Here is a 24,843-nt window from a genome sequence, read left to right on the forward strand (position 1 = left end):
TTCCCAGGAGGTCTCTCATCCAGGTACTGACCAGGCTCACACCTGCTTAGCTTCAGTGGGTTGCCAATTGTAAGTTCCAGGGTGATGTGGCTGCTGGCTAATCACCTTTTAACATGCCTCCAGCTCTATAGCAGCTTATAGGAGAGTTAGCAATGACTGGAGAAGGAGAGTGTCTTTCGCTGATGTCACTGCATACCTGAAGGTAACTAGCAAGTCACTGTACGAAAGGAGAGTTGAGATGACACACATGAACTTGAAGGTCAAACCCGAATGCAATTTCCCGCTGTACTCCACTGACAATTGTGAGCCCCGGTGTGGGGAGGTCTGTTATACTATAACTACAGTACAGTATATATTATAAGCTATAATATGTTTATAGATAGATAATACTTTATTAATCCCGTAGGGAAATTGATGATATTATGTATTATGTAATTATGTATAGTATGTCATTACTTGCTGAAGAAGTCACAACAACAGTGTAAGGTCTGAGCTGTCTTTAAAATGAATTCCCCTTCCAAAAGAGATGCACAAGGATTTGAACTGCTTTCCCAATAAAAATATTTTATTTGGTTGTCCCTTCTGATGGCATGGGTTCGGAAAACATATGTACATCTACAAATATAATTTTACAATATGCTTCTGAAAAAAAAACGCTTAAATAGTTACATTATTAATTTTAATAGTTTACATTATTCTAATTTGTGTAATTGTATTACTTTGTTATCATATGAACTTTGTGAACGGCGTGAAAAAGAATTCTAAAACAAATTTAAAATGATACCAAGTTCAACTGTTGTAATTTCCATGTGTTGTATCATGTTCTTCTGTGACAGATTTCTGTAGACAGCCTAATACATTAGATATACTAGTTCACAAGACATGGCCTTCGAGACAAATGTGTTTTATTAATATGTATTTAATTTCACTGATCTGTACTAAATATAGAATTACTATCTTGACAACATGTGATGTTTTGTTCTGACCGAAGAGTATTATATATGGTAAGGTGCTGCGATATGACAAAAAATCTTCATTCTCCACAGAATCTCAGACTTTACATGGATTTCTGTCTGTAGAGAGCAAACCTGTGAAATTGGAATAAACTTTTTTTGTTCAGTAAATTATCCACCAATTTAAAAACATAAGCGTTTCTATTTTTAATAAAAAATATAGTGTGTTGAAAATCCCATCTCAATAGCATGCAGTTGATTGGCAGTGGTAATGTGGAGCGCGAAGAGTCTTAATATGTCCTCACCAGATGGAACTCCCAGGTTACAAATCATGGTGTAGAGAAAAAAAGGTCTACCACTCTTTGAACCTAGCTTTATAATTCTTTTGTGTAACACACAGGAATGGGCACACATTTGAAGTGTCCCTATTAGAAATAAAACTAAGCTCAGTTTTCTAATTCAAATTCACATTTACTTCAGCTATCTATAAAACTAACCTCTCACTTACTGTTTTATTTTAAAGTGTGATGTAACAGACAAAAATAAAACTCTTATAATCCATTCCATAAATGCAATCCCATCATTTGAGACAATCAGACTCAATGCATGACAAATGTGGGTTATGCTAAGCATTCTCTGAATCATCATTTAGTAGACCAGGTTTGGGAAAAACACCTGCATGTTTTGCTTTTAATTTGTATTTTAAAAAGACACCATTTACTGTTTCCTGTAGGTTTTTAAGACCAAGAGATCAGTCTTGAATGTGTCCTACCTGAAAGGTTTACTAGTACTCTGACTTGTTAGAGGCTATTTTCAATTGAGCTTCAACAAAACAGGAATTAAATAAAAGTCACGAAGTCAAGCCTACATTATACCATAAACTGCTTAATAAGGACATAAGCGGACACTTTTAAAAAAGGTATTCAACTGTAATTACGTGGATTTCAATCACCTTTCCAGTCTTTTCCCCTCCATTTGGCTCCTCTTTCTCACATTAGAAAAGAAGGCTGGAACAGCTCTGTGCAGAAATTAAAATGCTAGGTGCTGTTTAACAGCCTCAGCATAACTTCTCTAATCAACTTTACTTTCTTCTCTGTGGGTTTATCCCTCCATGCTACACTGACTAACATACAAACACTGTGCTGGTAGCATAACAGAGGACTCAAGCATGTTTGGACAGTTATTTGCCATTTAGCTGATTAAACCTTGCTAAAAGAGAAACCTCCACCCAAGAGAGCTGGTCCTATTGGCTGTGACTGTACACAACAATGAACACATTTCAAAGCAAGGTTTCTGTAGCACAAGGAACACCACTTCTACAAACAGCACAGCAGCAGGCACAAGCTTTGACAAAAACATGCTGTGTCATGTCTCCTTGTTCACCGAAGTGCAGTTTCAAGCATTTTCCAAGGCCCTGCATCAATGAGCCTTTGTATTTCAAGTTTTTTTCTCATGGATCCAGGAAGTCTGATAGAAGCCAGATGCTGTACTTTATTGTTAAGTCCTCTGAGGTCTCTCAGCTTGGACTGAGCTTGTGCCACATGGCAACCACTTTCTCTGGGTTGGTTGCTGTGTCTCTCCACTGTTCAAGGGCCTCACTGGTGGTACTTTCACAGCCAATGAGGACCTGTGGATACAAACAGATAATCATGACCACCAAGGCCAACAGAGGCTCTTGCAGATCCATTGCTGTAAAGAAAGGTTAAACATCTTACAGACTGACAAAACTACAAAATCTGTCCAGTACTGTTCCAGTCCTGCTCTATTCCAAGGACTGAGTACAACAAAGTGATGTCTGAATAAGACATTTCTCAGCTTGTGTAAAATCTCGAGGTTTAAACCGCCAGGCAAGGTCTTTTCTCCGTACTAACAAAGAAACAGGTGCTGAGCTCCTATTCAGGTCTTCTAGGTTGCGTTTGAGCTGGACTCTTCATTACAGTAACTCAACTCAATGTGTTTCTACTCTAGATCAGTTTAAATCTATTCTCATGAGTCTGAAGCTGCAGATGATTTCACATGACCTGTAACACCGGTCAAAGTGTGGCCTAAAAGGGCCGTTTTGTACCAGCTTCCCAGTGTTTTTCCACAGGTGACTGTACAGTATATAGCATTGCCGAGGTGCTCACCTGACCCAGGAAGTGTTTTCTGCGGACGGAGCTGCGGCTGTAGAGCCGAACTGTGAAGCGGAGACCCTGTTCCTGCTGGGCCACGGGGAAAAGGAAAGTCTCCCCCCAGCGGGCCTGCCCCCCGGAGGACTTCACAGCCCGGGTCTTCTTCTTGGTTACCAGCCCATCTGCGCCGTACATTTCAGCCTTAATGAAAAAGCCTGCAGGCACCGTTTAACAGACAGACAGTTAGAGCTTCTGGATGGAAAACAACATTGTAACGAGCCTCCTTCTGCTCACCACCAAAAATACTAAATTCTTCAGATAAACAATATATAGATACAGATATGGTATACAATATTCCCTATTTAGCAAAGCTAAATAGTCACATCAATTATTCTAAATACATTAAGAGAAAAAGAGCCTAATTAATGCTGAGGCTATGATTTCTCCATAGTAAAGGTTATACACAATAAATAGTATACACAGTAAAACTCACTACCACTTTTTATTAGGCAGACAAGCTCGGTACATTGTTTTAAAAAACATTTGAAAACATATCTTTTTAATTTAGCTTGTAGTTAAAATGGTTCTTTGTTCTTTCTATTAATCTTTCTTTTTTATTTATCTTTTATTGTTCTTATTTTATAACGACTTTCCTGATTACTATTCATTTCTTTTTCAAGCATAAATTGACACTTATGTTGCTTTACTGTATTACGGTGTTTTCCTGTACAACCTTTACAACTGAAAGTATATCTCTTAATTTTAAGATATTATTTTTACGCTCAGCTTGTAAAGCACTTTGAGCTGCTATCTGTATGAAAGGTGCTCTATACATAAAGTTTATTATTATTATTAAATATGAAAAAAACTCTCCATCTTTCTATTAGATATTGCCTTTATTTCCATGAAGTCCATTCTGTTCAGGCTCTGAAAACATTACACATATGATGGAACTGGAAGCATGTCTTCTCATTCTTCAGTTTTGCCAGAGAGTGAGTGATTTTGTACATCAACTTAAGGAGGAATATTTCCTTAAACGTTTCCTTAGCACTCAAGCAAGATCTCTGAATCGATTAGCAATATTTTTTAGGCCTGCACCACGCTGTTCAGTTTCATCACTGTTTCTCTGCATTATGTCTGGGGGCAGAAGAGAAATTAAAGCCATAGCTTAAAGTTAAATTAAACGGTAACTCAAACAGGTATCGGAACCACCTACTCTGGCTCAAGGGTGTGGAGGAGCTGGGCAGGTTCTGTGCTCCCAGAATCTGGATCTGAATTCTGCCACTGACTGGCTGGAAACAGGTAGCAATATGGAGCTCAGCATGACAGATCTGATAGGAAAGTGGAACAAAATTAAAAAAAATCTGAATGACAAAAGGCTTGGGAGAAGAGGAAGACGGCTGAATTATTATTTCAAAATAAAACTGTTCAGCTGCATGGCCCAAACTCAACTATTACCTAATTATACTGTAAGCACTTACACATTCATGCAAACATTACAATTGCATTACCAAGTGCTTCTATGTGCTCTTTGTCTGTTCTCTTTTTTTATGTTTTAGCCTTGCTTTTACAGTGGATATTTTGTTTTGCTTAGTGTGGTGCTGCAATTGAAAAAGACCGACATCCCGAGCAGTGTCTGAAACTGCCTGTTGCATTCACAAAAGCATTTACAAAAAGGTACTGAATTCCAGCTGCATTAAAACACTCGTTTCTGAAGGTGCAAAAGAATATCTGCTTGGCTCTGAAGGTGTTAAACAACAGTAAGTATTTGAAAAAAGGCTGTGAAAAAGAATAGCTTAAACCTAAATATCCATCCATTTATTTTCTAACACTTTATTCAGTACAGGGGAACAGGGGAGCCGGAGTCTATCCCAGAAGGCAACAGGCACAAGGCAGGGCACACCCTGGATGGGAAGCCAGTCCATCACTGGGCAGACAGACACACACACAAGGGTCAATTTTCCCATAAGCTAATTAATCTAAACATGGGGTGACATAAAGACAAATGGCACCCCAGGAATTGAAGTCAGAGCCCCAGCTGTGAGAGGCAGCAATGCTAACTGCTACACTATCATGCCACCCTTACCCTAAAAATTCACAGTTACATTAGTAGCTGGTGGTCACAGTAGATATCACATTCGGGGCAGCAGAGTGGAGTAGGGATCAGGTCCCTGGATGTGTAACTGGAAGGTAGTGGGTTCGAATCCCAGGTCTTGGATTTTGAGTAAGGTATTTCACTCAGATTTCTCCAGTGAGTGCCCTGGTGTATGAATGGGACCATTCCAGATCATCACCGTAAACTGACTGATCTGGAAGGACTGACGGAAAGGTTTATAGTAAAAATTAAGATCCTATAAGAAGGTTAATGACAGTTTCTACAAATCACTTCAACTACAAAAAGAGTTTAGGAGTTCCCTCTTCCTTAACAACCTTTACCAAAGCTGCACAAAGAACACAGAGTGTTTAGGATGAATAAATGTAAGTTACAGGGAGGAAGACAGTGTCATTTCAGGGCACCATTTAGAAACAGGGAAGGAAAAACACACATCTCCATCACGCTAGGCCTCAAGCGTCTCCTAAACCACCATGTATGAGTGTGTGCTTTGTAAGGTAAAAAGCGGAATCTGTAAAATAGTACCAGTGTAAGTGATGGATGAAAAGAACCAAGCTGGACCCACAAGATAAACACTTCGAGCTCTGATGAAGATGAAATTGAAGTCCTTTCAGCGGTGACACAGCGGTGTTGTGCACCATTGAAACAAAGGGAAGACAGCCAGCTGTGAGCCTGAGAGCACACTGACTCACAGACTCCTACACAAATGGGAAAAAAAGGCTTCTAACTAGCACTTGCTTATTATTGAAAACACCTCTCCATCTGCAGTGAGCTCCCTTTCTGTACGTTTTAGCCCATTATAAGAAATAAAAGCGGAGTCATAGGTTTCCAGTACTGCAGCTTCTACTTTACAGCCAGATTCATAAAATGCTCATTACTACCCAACAGCACAAAGAAAACAGCACAAACAAGCTGTAAACCATTCCATAAAATCTTCCAGGATAGAAAAATCCCTGAAGGCCTTTCAAATGTCTAGGTTTCTAAAATTTGGATTTTGCTCTTCCTACTGTATTTCAAAGCAGAACTTCAAAATGGCAGGAAAATGTTTTAGGGGTATTGCTCATCTTCGGGCAACAACAAGAAGACTTGGACCTGGATGCGAATAGAATGATAGCTTGAAAAAAAAAGTTACCACAAATTAACAGAAACTATTTCCTCGCTCCGCTGGAATTTTGCCAACTCACTCTCAGGGGTTTTTACGCAAACAGAGCCACTTGGGTGCCAGCTGTCCTTTATGGCGACAATAAACCTATTTGGTAAAAAAGCAACGAGGTTTTCTTTTTCCCATGATGAATCAATAAAAGGTTTAATTCCCCTTCCTGTATATTGAGCGTGGATATGGAATTCTCAAGGGTTATATAGGGTACTGTCCATCTTCACACAGGAGCCTGATGTGTCTCAGGTTGATCTGTAACCATCTAACAGATGACAGGTTCATCTCCAACAGACCACAGACTACCACTTCAACATACACTTCTAAACTCTTCTACACAGAGAGCAGCTGGAAAAATGGCCAAACATTAATCAGTTTTCATACATATTACAAATATACTTTTCAGTTTCATTTTCCACTGCATTATGGGATGGAAAAAAATGTACCTGTAGCCATCAGGAAAAACTAAGGTGACCCATGCAAAGCATGTCATTATTGACGCCCCCCTAAAAGTGTAAGGGCATCATTATGCTGGAGGTGGCGTGAATCACGGAGCAAGTCACAGCACCCAGAGACAGCACTGGCTGACAAAATGAGATTGATGGATTTAGAAAGCAGGATCGCTGGTTTGCAAACCTGGTCCTACCTCAGAAAAGAACTCAGCCACATTTCTACTGCACTACTGCAAAGAGCTGCTTTAAAAGTTTAAATTAGAACGACCTGGAAAATGACCACTTGTAGCATGAAATGAATTGGATCCATGAGGTCACTAAAAAGGGTGGCACAGTGGTCAGCATTGCTTCCTCAGAGTACTGAGGCCCTGGGTTCAATTCCTAGGGTGCTCTCTGCATAGAGTTTGTATGTTCTTCCTGTGTTCTCATAGGGTTCTTCTAGTTTCCTCCCACAGTCCAAAGACATTTTATTATGTTAATTGGCTTCTGGGAAAATTGGGTGTTTGTGTCTGTGTGTGCCCCGAAATGGACTACTGTCCCATCCAGGGGGTACCCTGCCTTGCACCTGTTGCATGCTGGGATAGACTCCTAGTAAGCTGTTCTCTTGGCTTGCTGTGTTGGGTAGAGCAGTTAGAAAATGGATGGATGGATGTTCTGGGCTGTGAAACCCAGAAAGTCTCCGACTCTCAAGAGACTGTCATGGCTTACCGGGGCTTTGGAAGGTGGGCTGATGTCCAGCCAGTAGGGAATCTCCTGGCAGCTGAGCTTTCGGAGTGTCACTGAGCACTCCCCCAGCGTCCTCTTCCGAGGGTTGTGGGTCTGTACTTTAAACACCAGGCCCACAGTCTGCAGCTGCTGGAGCTTCAGGGCGAAGACGAACGTCTCCATGAACTCCACATTCTGGGAGACAAGGAAGAACAATGTATTCTTAGTCTCTTGAGCTGGAAAACCCAGGTTGTGCTTGTGTCCAGAGAAGCTCCTTAAATTGCTACTTGGAATACAAAATAGAGCAATAGTAGTTCAGGTGGGTAGCTACGTCAGCATGCGTAGGCTGCAAAGGAGCTGCGTCAGCATGCGCAGGCTCTCTCACACCTGAAGGAGGCTCCATGGCTGAAACGTTGTGTTCTCTTTCTTCTTTTTTTCAGCATGGAATAAACCTATTACTTGTTCCAACATAGAGCAATGCCGTTCTTTTTATCTCTCCACTGCCTGGTCTCACCCAGAGGACGTATCATATCCTGTGAGTCAGAAGTGAGACGAACCTGCCTGAACAAGCACTGGGAAAGTACAACCTGCTTGGCAGTACTTTAGTAAGGCCACAGGTCCATCCAGTGAACAGAGGGATTTACAACTTGGTTCCCCAAAGCAATGTTTTCCAGCTGCTTTAAGATTTATAATCTGATTGGGAACTACTTAGAAACTAGATTTAAGGTCAACTAACATATGATTATTTATTGAACAATTTTCACTATCATACAACATCTGAAACACTCACATGTTCTCAAACTACAGAAAAGGCAAGGCTCCCTTTTCTGGTGGGTCCACACCGTGGAAGTAAAGCTGAGAAATATGGACATGACTGGAGCAACAAATGTAATGCCGGCATCACACTATATGACTTTTCTCAGGATTTTCAGTCATAGCCTTCATTTACATAATCCTAAGAAAATCACAGCGAGTTGTAGAGAGTCGCAGTGCGTGACGTTACCATCGGTTGTGTAGTGTAACATCCCCAGCAACTCAGTCATAGCGCTCTTAACAGCGACTGTTAAGACTGTAAGAGCCCTGCAACTCGCTACGATAAAATCAAACTACTTTAGGGGCGCATTACGAGATTTGGAACCGGTAAGAAAAGCTGTGACAGAATCGTGTAATTAGACGCCCCCTGTGATTCCAAGTTGTATAATTTGACACCCTCTAGGACAGAAAGTGCAGTGAGATTCAACAACTGTAGTCATTAAATTTGATATGCTCTCAGACTAGAAGTCGTGTCGAGTCATTTATTTTGATGCCGGCTTAAGGACAGAGAGAACAGACAGACAAAACCCTTTCTGGTGGGTTTTATGATTGGCTAACTATGATTCCACAGGAGTCCACAAGCACTGAGTAAAGGTAGTTAATGCAAATGTTTGTACTCACAGGTGACCCTTCTTTGATTGAAGACCTGAACTGCACTGGTTTGGCTAAGGTTATAATCCCTTTGACACTGACTTTGTGCAGCTCTCCATCAGGTACATACAGGTCTTTGCACTACAAATGAAAGAAGGCAGAACACAGAGGTCAGATGAACGCTGTAATTCTGACTCAAATAGAAAATCTCTACTTTCAGTCAGGGCTGTAGGATGACTAAATACTTCAATAAAACAATATGCAGCCCTTTACTTCCTCCTTATCTTGGTTTGTCCTGCAGAAAGAAAACATTCCTGAAAGTGGCGGAGAAAGTATTTTCCCACAGCGGAAATACAGCTTAGTACTTACAGCACACAAGATGTTGCTTTCACACATGACGTGTAATTGCTGCAGTGTCCTGTTAACTACAGGTTCCTTTAAAGTGCTCAGCAATGTTTGATTAGTCTACCTTTAAACCAACAGTTGTTGTCTTCGCAGTAGCTATCAGCAGGAGATCCCAATCTTTTTCACAGTAATTGAAACTATATTCACACCAGAGATCAAAAGCCTGAGGGTTTCAATTGCATACTTCACGCTTTCTCAGTTAATGCTTTCTCTTTATTTTCATCAGCTTTTCATCTTCCACCATTTGTTTACTTGGCTCTTTGCCCCTGCAGTTTTTACACAAGCCATCTCTTTGTCTTTTGGAGTACATCATGATAATCACAGATTTGTTTACTCTAAAGAAGTTCAGGAAGAAACAGTTATAACAGTTATATAATTTCTAAGGGATAACAGAAAACCCTCTTTCTCAAAAAACTCAATTATTTATACCTGTCTGATGTGGAATTGCCAACTTCTTATCACAGCCCCAGTAACACCTGAGGAGGTAGAGGACCTTACAGAGCTGAGCGCCAAAGTGCTTTACAGGTGAGTCAGCACCACATAGGAGGGCATGGTGCGTCTCCCACTGATGTCCTTGCAAATGTTCTCAGACCTGACAGGGGTCTGTTGCTTTGGAAACCCAGGAAACGGTGGTCAACTCAATCATACTGTACACGAGCTCATTATATGCTGCCAAAGTAACATTTCACTTCGTAACTGCTTATCATATCATTCACAAGAGTGCCACTTGGCGATGAAGACTTCGTTGATGAAATTTTTGGTGCATTGAGATTTACTGGGCACCTGTATTTGGGTTGTGTTTCTGAAGCCCAAACCTGTGGCAAAATTAAAAACTCTTAAAAAAAAGACAAAAGACAGCCCTGGCCAAAATTAAGTAATATTAACTGGGGGAAAAAAATCCTTTCTAATTGTACAAAAAATTTAGGTTCAGAGTTTATTTTCTCTAATTTCCAAAGAAACGGCACAGAATGTGTATCGGTGTCTTTTTTCCTTACAGTGGTAACACCATTTCCTTGGGTTCAGTTGCAAACTGAAAGAACAAGGCCTGTAATCAACGACTTTGACATCTGCCTTCTTTAGCATGTAAGACAATATGAAAAGATGGATTATCACCTGGTTTTCCAGGTTTCTTCGCCAATAGCCGACATGCATTTTTTTGGAACAAACCTTTGAAATGACTTGTGCAAATGGACGTTTTCAGGACTGAAGGTAGAGCACAGGGATGGTGTTTCAGTGCTGAAAGTTTCACAATGCGCTCCATACAAAGGACTGCTATTGAGGGGCTGATGCGACACAATGAGGCATTTGTATGGAAGCATTATATGAGTCTCTGGCTTGCCAGGCCCCTGTAATCTTACCTTCACCACAGTGATCCAGATCTGCTCCAGAGGCTCCTGGTAACACAGCTTGACATTCAGCTTCCCCAACTCCCTTTCATCTCCTGAGAGAGTGATAGATTCTAAAAAGGAGGACAAAAACTGCAGTGTTACAGCAGAAGAAGGATTTAATCCAGTTCCCCGAATCACTATGTAAAAGGTCTGCGAACAGCAATTGCAAACCCAGTTTCAAAAATCAACTTGTCATTCAATGCTCAAAGTCAGATAGGACAGTATTTGATGTTGTGAGTAAATCTGCCACCAAATATTCTACCTACAAACTGGTACAATGGAGTTTTCTTTACAATATCTGTTTACTTTGGAAAAAATACATGGTTCAGCTTTATCTCAGAATGTAAGGCACTAGAGAAGAGGAATGTTCTGGTTTATGTATGTAAACAGAACACATTTGGAAGCAATTACTCCCAAAATTGCCTAATGGTCACAATATTGCTGTGGAGTACTAGGGGTCATAATCTCTCGTATGTTTCGAAAAGCAATGAAACCTAGAGTTCTAGAGTTCTGTAGGAGGCTAAGATTTATCCATAGTCTCCTTTGAAACAGGAGAGTACAACTCTGATCCGTTCTATAGTGCAGCAAAACTTTATATCACCAGCACAACAAGGACCAGAAAAAGGAGCGCAGAGCTCAGGTGAAATTAAAACTTGAAGACATAATCCTGTCAGATGCCTAGTGGGCTGTGCTTTTGCCTTTGGGGCCTCACTTAGATATACTACTCTGACCTTTATATGTGCATCTCATCCACTTGGATTCAATCACAGTTTCTAAACAATGGAGAGATAAGGCCATGCCTAAATATTTTGAATAGATTTCTTTTAAAGAGGAGGCATACTCATTCAAGGTTTATGTAAATCTCCAAAAGAAAACCGAACAAAAGAGGAAATGTTAATAATGCTTTAATCCCAATTAGCATGCTTTATCTCAAAACCGGTTAAGGGAGATGTGCAAAAATACCTTTGCTGATGTTTTTAAAGCAATGGGCAATTTTAGATTAACTAATGACATAAACTATGGCAACAGCACAGGCCTCTAGTAAAAGAACACTTACAATTTCACCACTTAATGGTTAGATCACCATGAGTAAAAAACCAAAGCTTGCTATTATTTCAATAATTTAGCATGGTTAGGAAACATGCCACAATTTCTCTTCCAATTAATGAGTTTACAAAATCACCTGTAAGATCAGCAGATCAATGCTGATTGACCCTGGGTGTTAGCTTTGTTGTGGGGTTAACACTGATTGGCCTTGGGTGTTCTTTAGGATGCAAGATCAATACTGATTGGCCCTGAGCATTATCTAGGCTACAAGATCAATACTGATTGGTTCTGTGTGTTACCTAGGCTACAAGGTCAATACTGATTGGCCCTGGGTGTTACCTGGGCTACAAGGTCAATACTGATTGGCCCTGGGTGTAACCTGGGCTACAAGGTCAATACTGATTGGCCCTGGGTGTTACCTAGGCTGCGGCTGCTTCCCTGGGAGTCTCTCATAGAAGACGTGCTGCTCTGGATACTGGACATGGAGTCGTAGCGCTGGGGGTGGCAGGACAGACAAGGGGAGGGCAAACAACAGGGACACTTATGAGAACATTCCTACACCAAAGCAAGCCGAGAACAGTGGCATGGTACACATTGTGCTGCTGTTTAAAATGAAGTTGCAAGTTTAATGAATCCCACCAGGGAAATGGAAGCATCATTCAAACAACAGCTAATGTGCACAAAACAAAAACAAAATCTGTATCATTTGTCATTTTGTATAGACATTTGATATTGGTATAGCATAGAACCTTCCTCTCCTTCTTCATTTGCTTAGCAGATGCCCATGATGACTGTAAGCATTCACTGCTCACATGAAGCAAAAATATTTCAAGAGACGTTCTATACCATTTCTAAAAACACAGCCATGATAAAGCAACAATTAAGTGCCTAAAAGTCATATATATATACATTAAAAACATTAGAAAGGAGAGACAGCTAGGAGACACAACCAGCCCTTTGCAGATGCAGACAGAAATCTAATATTCAGATCTGCTGCTGCTGAAGGTGTCTTGGATGTTATGTGTCTCCACTGGAGACAATCTTTTGCATGGGATTCAAAACAGAACACGTAAAAGTCAACAAATATGTTGTCGTTGACAGTCGGCTGACACCCCCTGTACATATCTCGTGTGGGCTGCAAGACAGAGATGAGGCCTTCATTACACATGGCTCAATTAATTAAGAGGGAAGTACCAGAAAAAACTGCATTTGTTTAGTGGACACTCCTTAAAACCAAACAATAGGCATTAGGAACATTACGAATTTGCAAATACCACAGGTACAGTACAGCTGATGATGGCAAGAAATATATTTATGTGCAAACACAAGTCACATGGGGAGTTTTGGGAAACACACAAATAACACTGCGTAGATTATCCAGGGTTAACACGACATTTATTTATATTAAAACTGAAATGTATAAAATGAAATTACTGTCAGTGATAGCGGCAATTTACCCAAGTGTTTAATATGAGAAATTACATTACAAGGCCTACTTACTATTTAAGGAGAATGTTAAGCAGGAAATGGAAGATATGTGTCATAGTTTAACAACTATTTCAAGTCATTTTCACTCTCTTAAGAGGGGCTTGTGTAGACTGTTTGCATTTAGAGTTCTCTTAGCTGGTAATTTATTTATCAAGAAGAGGCTGTGCTATTTAACTTAGGAAGAGTTGTTTGCAGCAATTGCATTCAATAATGGATCTAGAGATAAAAAAACGCCTTTTCGCATGAAATGAAAAAAAAAACTCCCAGACTGTATAAATCCAGGAATGGATTTAGTTATTGAAGTAGGATGAGGGATTAACCGGTACATAGTTGCAGATTAAATTGAAATTACATCTGACATGAAGAGAACATAAACCCTCATGTCCCACTGGATATCTTCTAAAGTGAAAATTTGTACCAGACAGGTGTCCAAATTTGTGAAAAATATAAAAGAATTCCACAAGCAGAAAAGGCAGATTCACATGCTGCAGGAGAGGCCAAATGTTCGCCTGATAAAAACTGAAATAAAAAAAAATTCCATAAACCTGCGGCCGTATTCCTTCTTGAGCCAACTTAAAATGAGGCTTTTAAAATAAATAATGTCAGTGGCACTGAAAGACTTTCAGAAATTGTGCAACAATGAGGAGATAAAAGTTCTAAACTGTATTAGAGAAGTCAAAAGTAAAAACACTCAACACTCAATGCATCAATGTACAGTATGATTAGCGAGAGTCGTCCAGTTTTATGAGTTTTCTGAACTTTAAAGCTCACAGGGCACTTCCTCGAGTCTACATTTTCTCCTGTTTATACTCATCTAGACTCGTCACAAACCAAAACACTGACATGACCGCAGGGTGGCGCTCACCTGCATGTGGCCTTGAAGGGGGCCCAGGTCCAAGGAAGAGCCACTCAGTCCGACAGATGCAAAGGTCTTGCTGCTTTTCAGGTCCCACGCTGAAAGACACCAGGGACAGAACAGGACGATTAAGACCAGCTAGCTTCAATACAGCCACTCATGCTGTTGTCATTCATCAACCAGCAGTCACGCCTTAGGGCCCTGTATAAGCTATGCTCCATTTTACTGTTTGCTTAGATGTCACTTTTCAAAAAGGTTTAGCTTTCATTTTGGAATGCAAATATTTAAATGGCTTCAAAATGAAATTTCCCCTCTAAATCTGACTGCCACGGTACAAGTGAGAGTACAGAACCATGTCATTTGAAGAGACGCTTTATTCATATCTAGAAATCATTTAAAACATTGTGAGACATAAAAATCAAAACAAAAGTATTAAAATTTTCTGATCTTGCAGATTCTTTGAGGGAGGTTTCTCATCTTTTCTGAGTCTTTCCCTAAGATAAAGTCCAACCTGCTGATACCGTTTCCAAAAGCACTTTATGCACAACTTTTTTTTAAACTTGTATACATGTAACATCACACTAAATTGAACTATTTTCCCAAGGTAAAATTTGAAAATGCTCAAACAATCCATTCAGATGGTTTTAACTGTCCATGATGACAAAATATCATTTTAGTGCTGTATATACAGAATGTCCCCTCATTACACTATTGCGTAAATATCATCCTAGTACTTGTTTGTTTACATCAGGCTCTGCATGGTAACAGGTAAAGCTACTGTTCCAGAGGTCTCATACTTTTAGGGCAAAATCTATAGATGCAGCTGTGTGTCAATGTCAAAATTGGGTAATGAAATATGTCAGGGCTCTGTATGTCACACCTACAAAAGTAATAGCGAGTGTAATGTTTTCTCAAGAGAGTTAAATTAATTACACAGCACTACAGACATACTCAATATGACAGTAATCTAAGACCCACATGACTGCCTGATATAATAGAAAAAAACTGTGGCGTGTGTAACAGGTACACATTAAAAGAACAAGGAACCTGCAGACTCACAGTGTGCAAACATCTTAACAATGTATATTTTTACATGGTGAAGCAACCCTATCAAAATTTTATTTACAGCCATGCCAGTAAAACCCACATCGATAATCAAACAAGTTTATAGCACCACGTCACTAAGGCATGTTTAATATCAAAGCTTGTTGACACACCTTGCCCTGTCCTTTCCTCTCCAGGTGCTTACCAAGCCTTTGAAAACAGTGAAGGTTCTTCTGACCAGGTGAAACTTATTTAAGTATTGGCACTTAGAGAGAGATACAATGCAAAATAAGTGGCTATTAAAAACCGCAAAATACACAAAAACACTTATCTTGGTCTTTTTTTCAGCTTCTTAAAAAGGAAACCATATACTCAAGACCTGCACAGACTTTTATGAGAAGATAGTTTCCTTCCCTACAACTTAACCTGAAGCTACCATGCAAATGCAATCCTAAAAAAAAGGAAAAGGGATAGTCAATATGAATTTTAAAAAAGCAGGTCTTGCTTAACTAACTCGTGAGAGCCTTTGAGAAAGCATCAATGCTGATGAATGTAGCCAGACCGCATGGTATGGTCCATGTAGATTTTCAGAGGGCTTTTGAGAAAGTTTGTAATTAAAGGTTAATTCTCAAATTGCAGGTAGCAGATATTCAAGGCAATGCATGTATTTGGATTGGAAACTGATTAATGGATTGAAAATAGAGAATGCAGATAAGGAGAAAATAAGTGGAAAACCACTGTAATCTGTATTAGGATGATGGCTCTTCTTGATTTTTATCAGTAACGTATTATTTTTAGCAATAATGTACATTAACTAGTAATCAAGTCAAGTTCTCAGATGATGCCAAATTGAGAGGAATATACAATTAGCATATCAATTTAAAATTAGTTAAAACATTGAGGGATCCTGTGCTAAAAGTGCACAGTGCTCTAGTAAAATGTCAATTTGAATATTGTATACAATTTTGCCCAAAACAGAAGATATTGTTGCTCTGGAATCAATCCTGAGAAGAGTCGCCATCAGCTTAAAGGAATTCATGGACTTGAAGGAATTTGATGTAATTCAAGCATGCAAAATCCTCAAAGTCTCTGTCTGCCCGATTGACTTCTTTAGATTCACCAGTGAAACCAGAGGACACAAGTAGAAACTATTGAGAAACGTGTTTAAAATGGAGAACGGGAGGCACTTTCTTACAGAAAAAGTTTTGGCAGTCTGAAACAAGCTACCCAGCCATGCTGTTGAAGTTAATAACCTGACTTCTATCATAAAATTGATGGATTGGATCCTTGGATTAATTACCGATTAGCAACCAAATTAGCTAAATGGGCCTAATGTGTGTTTGTAACCTTTCTAAAGGATGTATATTTTTATGATTGCATATTCTATTTCAAGCTAGTTTTGCAAGAAAACACAGAACTACAACTAAATGTAAACCAGAAATCTCAGCTGACAATCTCTGTCTCCAGGTTTGTATTAAAACAAGGAACTGTGGGGTTTAGTTCAAAGTCCTTGATAAGGGTGGTGAACCTGACTTCATGGGATACTTTAGAAATGGCCCAGTGAGTTTCTTTGATCTATATGATACTTGAAACCACAGTAAAGTGATGGGTCAAATTTCCTCCTCTAACCTTTCTTAGATCTCAAAAGCAAACAAGATACAACACTGATATCTCATAACAGTAATTCATCCTTGTATTTTTATATAATTTTTTAAATCTGATCATTAGAACTTTCAGTATACAATTACACAATATCAGAGTGTGTGTGTCAAGTGTTTTCCACTGATTCAAAAACATAGTCATGCAGTTTCAGTCAATATTACCTGGGAAATAACGAATGTTTCTGCTATTATCATCTACAGTATGGTTTAAATAGACAACAAAACACATAAGAACCAGCACAATAAGGCACACATTTCTTCATTCTTATTCCAAAGCATGGCTCATGGCTACAACTTCTATTCTACACAGGAAGGACACACCCCTGATACGCCCTCCTGTTACAGTCAGGCGGATTTTGGCGTATTGCCAGCTCACTGTGCCTTTTAGGATATTCAGCTCCAGTTCCAGCTGCAATTCTTCTTTCACGTCACGGCGTGTGTTTAGCTGTGCCTGGCTGACTATTGTCCTCCCTACCCTGGCAGGGCTCTTCTAATGGTGCAACACGATGCAGATTCAAACCAGCTCTATCTGGGAGACCTGGAAGTGATGTCGCATTTTGTCAAGAGGACACACCTCCCAGGATGGAATTCTAGTCCATCATAAACAAAGGCTGAAACTCATCTTTACAGCTGGGCTGACTGAAGCCATCAGAGCAAAGCACCTCAAGAATACAAAAGCACCATCTACACTGTAGACTTGAACCCTCGGTCTTGGCAAGCATTCCAGCACAGAATGAAAGGCTGGTTGGGCCCCAGCTTACCTGATCCATGGATGTTGGCTCCCTTGGTTTTGAGAGGTTGGCGGCGAGCTGATCCCGGGGATATGTGGTCCAACATGTAGTTGGGATGAAAGACTGCATCAGGATCATAGACAACCTGACTCAGACCAGACAGCTCTGCCTTTCGGTCCGTGAAAGTGCTCCTGGCCGAGCCTGTCGTAAGCATTTCAAAGACAGAGGAACAACAGTGTAATTATAGTACAAGCAGTAGAGAAAACCCGGTTTCTTCTAGGAATGGAAATTTAGTACCAGGTACTTTTGGACTCCACTAAAGGAAAGGTCTTTTAATATTGTCATAGTGAATTTGGTGTGCACATTACATATCCTACACAATGTGACATCAATAAAGTTGGTCCAAAGAAATCAATAGATCACTATAAGAAGAAATGCTTAATGATTGTGTATCCAATTTTCTCAGAATTTACAGAATCAGGCAAGGTGACAAAGAGTCACCAATATGTGTTGCTGCATTCAAGTTAATTGTTCACCAAGTGAATCAAGAAAGCTTTCCAAAATTGCAAACTGTTGACGTAACACTGTCCCATGGAATGTATGCACTGGTGTGTTTAAACTGGGTGTTCAGCATTCCTACAGTATATCTCTGATGGACCTTGTCCTTTATATGTTCCTATAAGCAGACATCTGCTGAGGTAAGGACATGTGATCAAGGAGAACACTGAGTCAAAGGGTCATGGATGACGAGGTCAAACAACAGAAATGTCAAAAGAATGACAAAATGTCAAAAAGAATGACAACGTTGCGTTGACGGTAGAACAGTTTCCACCAGAAGCTTTGTGCTCTTGTTCACCAGTTGTAGTACTGAAAGCAAGTTTATTCAAAGATGTGTGCAACTTTCAGGAAAGGTGCTATAAAAATTCACCAAATATGTACTTAGCAAATTGTTGTCTATGCATCAATTGCACTGGGTCTCTTTTTGGCCCAAAAGCAACAGGTTCCCATGTTTTTACGGTCTCACAGTAGTTAAAATGTGCTTCATTCATCCACTGACAATAAAGAGGACTAAAATGTGGTATTGTACAAGCAAGGAAAGTTAATTCAGCATCCTAGCAAGCCACTTTGCCATGGTCCAAGAGCTTCTTCAGCATCGTACAGACACTGTAACATAATGTCGCTCACAGAATTTCCTTAGCAGCACTCCAAGGAACATGTGTTTGGGGAGACACTTGAGAAGCCCTACCCAGCTTGCGTTTATCACTGGCTGCAATCTTGTCTTCTGCATGAACGATCTCCATGAGCTCTGTGTGGATGTCCTGACCTCGGACAGTCCAAACCACTTCAAGTGGGTCTTTAATTTCTGTACCACAGTGTAAACTGTTGACAGAGGAAATCCAGAAGAAGCTTCCTTTTGTGCCTGCTGAAGCCTCTGGGAATTGAGGCAACATCATTATCTAACTGGTAATAAAGTTTTATAAGAAGGGGAGTCACAACTGAGAGCATGCTAATCAACTTGCAGTTGTGATACCGAAATAACAAACACCAATGTGTACAGTGTCACCTGGTGGTGGCTACAACCAACCTATCTATTGTTGTAACACTGTCTCTGGAAAGGTAGTCAATGGTCAAATATTTGCAGTTATGATTATTGCTTTTTAAAATTTTACAAGATTGTGTCAACCTGATTGTGCATGATTGTGTCAGAATGTTGTCAGAGGGACATGAACTATGCCTCTTTCTCTATATTGCATTGAGATCTGAACTTTACAAATATAATTTTAAGTGTTTTACACTTCTGACACTTGTGATACCTCTTTTCATCAACCCATAGGCCGCAAGATAGCATATGCAGAAGGCATGTACAATTCATTCAATTGTTTTTTTAAAGGATACACAGTATTTTCACCTTGAATGCATTTTTGATTGTCATTGTGATTCAGTAAGCTATTCACTCTCTGTACGATACAAATCCTTACAGGCAAACCAGTTACAAAATAACACCCACCTAACAATGAAATTGACACACATCTGAAGAATGCTCCATAGCCAAAACATGTGTATTTTCTTTCTACTTTTGAGTGTGTAATTGGCCTGTATTTGTTCCTGATTTACAAAATCCCTTTATTTAAGAATATTTTTGTTACCTTAAAACACAGCCAAATTGACACTAAAAAAGCCATTACCTACAAAATAAAAAAGACACTTTAAAATGCCATCCCAGGAGGGGTCTTTCCTAAGGCCTGGATATTTCAGGTGGCACACCTGCTAAGTTTTCAAGCAGATTATCATGAAAGCTCCAAGAATTAATGCAATTGTGTCCTAGCTGGTAGTAAATACCATAACGAGTGATGCCCGTGGATTGGCTGTGGCATTTGTTTAAAAGCACTCATCACAAAAGCGCCGCTGGAGAATGTTGTGGTTAGAAAAAACAGGAATGTGACTGGTCAATTTTCAGCAATGCACAGTTAAAGTGTGGTGAAGTATGCTGTGGTAAACCATTTTACACAAAGCAAAGGAAATGTTTTGAATAAGCAAAACAACCATGGTACAAAGTGACCCCCAGTGCGGATGTACTGTGGTACTGTGAATTCTCGTTAGGCTGCCTACAGAGTCCTGCTGGGGAACTGCCTATACTCATTCTTTACAATACCTTGCAGTCCTTCCTGGCAGCTGAGGTAGAGATGGCTGGGTTGAATGTATGAAGGCTTGAATGTCGGCACGACAAAGGGCACTTCTCTCCCGTCAGGAGGCAGCTTCGAGAGGAGATAATCCTCCGAACACCCAACTCTCCTCTTTCCAAAACCGGGATTCCCAGGTGGTTTGTCACCAGCTGTGACACTCGTAGATTTCTTAGTCCGGGCGGGCGGGGTGCCTTCTTTAAACACTGAACACAAAAAAAAATCAAAGACCAGTACTGAAACGGTCTACACACCAGTTACAGTGCCCTCTAAGGCTATGAAAAAATGTCTTTGTTTTTTTATCAGCCTGATACTGAAAATATGAAAGAAATATAAGAGAATTCAACATTTCAGTGAGGTAAAATCATTCAAAGAAAAAAAAAGCCTTATAAAAAAATAAACTGAGCAGAGCAGGGAATACTAGCCCTTCTCCCTTGACAACATGACCACGAGTCTGAAATGACGCCATAACCCAAAATCATATCCAGGCTCTAAACACTACTTGAAGGCCGATGGGATGAGATGGTCTTGTGATTCCTGAGTCCAAGATGGCCGATTGATGATGGGGATCGATCAAAGGGAATGGAAAGGGTTTTTCCTGCCTCTAACCCTTTAAATAGACAGTTTTCGCACATAGTTTTGATTAATATATGAAGATGACAAATGTCTTCGGATTTCAGTGAGTCTAGTGCTTTGAAGGTGATCGATAAAGCAAAAGCTGAAGACAAGAGGCTCATGACGCACAGTGAGAAAACGAAAAGAAGGAGTGGTGGAGGAAGAAGTGAAACATCCGTCTCAGGAGCTGTATGAACAGACCCTGTAGGGACTGTCGTGTCTTACTGTCTTACCCTCAGGCTCGGGCTCCGGCTCCTTGGACAGGAGCCCCTTGCAGCAGTTTTTGATGAACTCTGCTGCCATGGTCAAGGTCCTGAAGGTCACTACAAAGGTCCAGAATGGAGCCAACAGCCAAGAGAAGTGGTGACTGGTCCAGAACTACAGTGGGATGCAAGAGGAATGGCAGAGGTTGAGCCTCTTCAATCATTTCTAAATCCATTTATACCTCTAAACTCAAGCTTGGTAAAGCTAGGATCTGGCTTGTTGTTATGTAAATTAACTTGTTTAGTGAAGTATTCTGCATATAAACGATCACACATTCAAACCTGTTAGTCCCTAAATTAGGAATGAACTAGTTCTTCTTCAGCTATAATTATACACTGAGTTGGCTGACAGTTTTATTCTACGGTTAGACACAAGACAGGTTCAGTGTGCCATTTAGTTTAGTTCTTTACAAGACACAGTATAGCAGTTTATAAAGTTCTGGAGCCGCACAATAAACTAATTTCCTGTACCCTGCACTGTAAGACAAAAACAATTTAATGGGTGCAGTGAAACATGAACAGAAATACCACAGTTTAAATATATGAGACACGTTTGGGTAAGTGCAAGCAGTCTGAACTGCTGGGATTTGAGGTGAACCACTCATGTTGCTTTAATACAGTTTCCATTAACTTGAGGTGTAATGTTAATCTCTGCCAGTTTCCTCCACAGCAGTACATAAAGCACTGCATTGTGGTCAGCACTTGGTTCAATTTCTATACTGTTCCCTGTGTTGTGTAAATCCTTCCTAATTTATCATGTAAATAATAGCCCCTTTAAGCAACATGTAACTTTTTACACCTTTGTCATTTTAAATATTTTTCATGTTTGTATATAAAGCACCAAATATGGTTTATCCTTACCCTTGTAAGGCTGGTAAATGCCCAATAACTCATAATCACAAAAATTAAGAAAAAGGATTTGAAATATAACTTAAGCAGTCCTAGTTCAGTCTTAAGATGTCAGTATTTTGTACCTTCAAATGTTCGTGACTGCCTTTCAATTTTTATATCCTCTAGTGGCTGCAGGCATTGGAGTTTAACGGAGTATAGTGGAGTCTTCACACCTTGTCTGCTATCTCATTGAGAAATATACAGTGCTATTATTTCACTGTACCAGCTGCCATGCACTATGGAGTGTAGCAGACTTAGCCATCTAGTCTTCTGTTTTTGAGCAACACTCTCCAGCTCTGAGTGACTTTGGAAACCTGCAAGAAGAGATGGAATTGAAAAGCATACCGCGCTGCACTCCTGCTTTTAGCAAAAAAAAATAATCGACCTTTTAATCTAGCGGCTGGGAGGAATTTCCCTGCTTATCTTCCAATGTTTATTTTCAGATCCTGCCTGAGCAGCTCCTCCACTCCAGAGTGTGAAGTGAATCAGACTTCAACCAAAGCTCCCAACTTACTCCCATCTGTCACAATCGCCTGCACTCACGTTCACATACAGACACACTGGCAAGAAACACCCACTTCACCTGAGCTGAGTCACTCATGGCCCAGACAAGAGCACCTGTCCTGCACACCTCTAGCAGTACAGGAGTGCACATCACAAATTCCTTGTGCTGCATGAATAAGGGAGATGTTTTATTTTTAAAGCAAATAATACATTTAATCAAATGCAATAGTTCTCCCACTGCACACAATTAGGAAAACATAATTCATAAATACTCTAGTGTTGATTGGATAAATATTTTTTCCCTTCAGAATTTAGCCTTTTCTTTTATTTCCCTGTTCCGTTTTTATGGCTGAGGATGTGAATCATGAGTGGACGGCCCTGGCCATCAGTTTTCCCCATTATTTTAGAGACACGAGGTTACCTAGACAGAATTTATGTGGATTGTGGGAACTGGAGCACCTAGAGAATACCAATGCGTCCACAAGAAAACTTGAAAACTCCAGATTTCCCTTACTTAAATGTTAGCTTTGACGAATCGAGAATAATATAATACCACAAGTCTGACATTTTAAAAAAAGAGCATCAAAAATACCTCTTTTTGAATAATTACAATAACAATGTGTCTCTCTTTGATATATGTAATAAAAATGTAACTTCATCCAAAAATATTAACTAGGCAGTCTGTGGCTGAATTAATTTTAACACATCGTGTCGCTAATAATTGAACAAGAACGTATTGTTTATGAATGCCGTATTTTCGAAATAATTCGCTCATAAAAAGCAGTTCACCCTAACTGTTAAATATGGTCACTGCTGCGTCTATACTCCCGTAATTGTTGTTACAGCACATCACACAGCACGAACACAGAAGCAGGCTTTATCCTCCACTGTGATACGCTCACAAACCTGTTCACAGTCTTAAATCGGGTGGAAATGTCTCTAGCAGTGCCACAAACATTGAAATAGTGAATAGTGAATTGAAGACCGTCATTCATAAACGAAAAACCCATAATTTACACATACATTTCAACACAGCCCCCTCCCAACATTTTATAAATGTCTTTTGTGCGATGTCATGAATACTCTATTTCAGAAAACAACTATTTTACCCATCACAAGCCGTAAAGCTAGAATGTTAGTTTTCTTTGTAATACCTGGGGGGATACAAATTTTGAGGGGATAGTGAATTGAATACGACAATAACCCATTTACAGTATACATGAATCGATTTTTGTTCTTAAATATTATTTTCCGTTCATTGTTAAAGATGTTAATATATTAGACTAACATCACTTGTCGGGCTGAAGAGGAGCTATACAGCTGAATGTGGACGATCATCTTCACTTAAACAAATTAGTTAAAAACAGATACAAATTATTCTCACCAGGTTAGAAAAAAACACTAACATGGTACAAGAGCGCTGCATCACACAAAGATACAGTAGCAGCATCACAAACCTGTAAACCTTTTTCTCTGCTAAGGCAGAGATCGAGCCACACGGTTCGTATCTCACTTAGAAAACGAAGTTATTACGTGTACAACTATGAGATCTGTCTTATAATATATATAGTGTAGAACTAATCTTAATAAATTAGATTAGCTATAGCGGTGAAAAGTACTAAGAACGTTTTGTTATAACCTTGAGTCAACAGGTTGGTATTACATGAAATACCAGAACAGACCTCGGCACCAAACCTTTACTTGAAAAGACATTTCTTTCGGAAGCTCATCGGGGTCCGAAGAAATGCCATTCAAGCCGTCTTTGAATGAACAATAACTACTTCTACATGTATTTCAATGTTGTAAAGTAGAAATACAAAATATGAGAAGATGAAAAGAGCAGCAGCAATTCATTTCAAATACCGGTAATAAAAATATATCGACATTAATCATTTATTTCTACCCCCACAGCACATATATATATACAACCTACAATTATATGCGAAAACACAAACTTTCTTCATAAATCGTGACACTTACTGTGAGATATGATATCCTGTTCTTTAGGGAAAGAAAAGCCCTTGAGCGTCTCCACGCTGTTCCTCTCCAAAGTGCGGCGCAAAAGGAGTGTAGTTTGCAGAATGAACGCGTGGTGAAGTCTTCCTGGTCAGTCAGTGTAGTCACTACATATCCACCGCTGTCCCACAGCTCTAGATTGCAGAGATCCCTCCCTGCTAATACCGAATATGCAGGTACCGTATGAGGGATTCCAACTCTTCATCTGGGTGAAATCCTGTTTGTTTAATAGTCGGTCATAGTGCCTGCCGTGTACAGGTTTCGGGAAACTGCTCGATTGTAATCAAGGTAGTTAATCCGGATCTGTTCCTACTGGTCTGTTTATACAAGAGAGATCCTGTCAGAAAAAGCACTGCCTTGAA

The 24,843-nt window shown here is 39.8% G+C and overlaps 1 protein-coding gene across 1 annotated transcript; it reads right to left on the reverse strand.

Moving 5' to 3' along the window:
- Positions 1–544: 544 nt before the first annotated feature.
- Positions 545–24,683, reverse strand: tc2n (tandem C2 domains, nuclear). The gene is made up of 13 exons (XM_088648657.1): positions 24,446–24,683; positions 22,045–22,275; positions 21,041–21,185; positions 20,165–20,398; positions 17,542–17,712; positions 14,085–14,173; positions 12,151–12,226; positions 10,655–10,755; positions 8,922–9,032; positions 7,491–7,682; positions 4,281–4,395; positions 3,080–3,279; positions 545–2,580 (listed from the first exon to the last, which is right to left on the reverse strand). The coding sequence occupies exons 3-13, from the start codon at positions 21,108–21,110 to the stop codon at positions 2,470–2,472; spliced, it is 1,470 nt and encodes a 489-aa protein (XP_088504783.1). The 5' UTR covers positions 21,111–21,185; positions 22,045–22,275; positions 24,446–24,683; the 3' UTR covers positions 545–2,469.
- Between the last annotated feature and the right edge of the window lie 160 nt (positions 24,684–24,843).

This window comes from Lepisosteus platostomus, chromosome 10 (assembly GCF_059453375.1).
Source record: "Lepisosteus platostomus isolate fLepPlt1 chromosome 10, fLepPlt1.hap1, whole genome shotgun sequence".
Lineage (NCBI taxonomy): Eukaryota > Metazoa > Chordata > Actinopteri > Semionotiformes > Lepisosteidae > Lepisosteus > Lepisosteus platostomus.

Bases quoted from the DNA above. Each gene is read 5' to 3' on its own strand.
- tc2n (XM_088648657.1), bottom strand. From the start codon at position 21,110: ATGGCAGCAGAGTTCATCAAAAACTGCTGCAAGGGGCTCCTGTCCAAG. The intron at 20,399-21,040 runs GTAAGACAGTAA...TTTTGTGTTCAG, and splicing joins GCCGGAGCCCGAGCCTGAGG to TGTTTAAAGAAGGCACCCCG. The intron at 14,174-17,541 runs GTAAGCTGGGGC...GGTGTCTTTCAG, and splicing joins AGCCAACATCCATGGATCAG to CGTGGGACCTGAAAAGCAGC.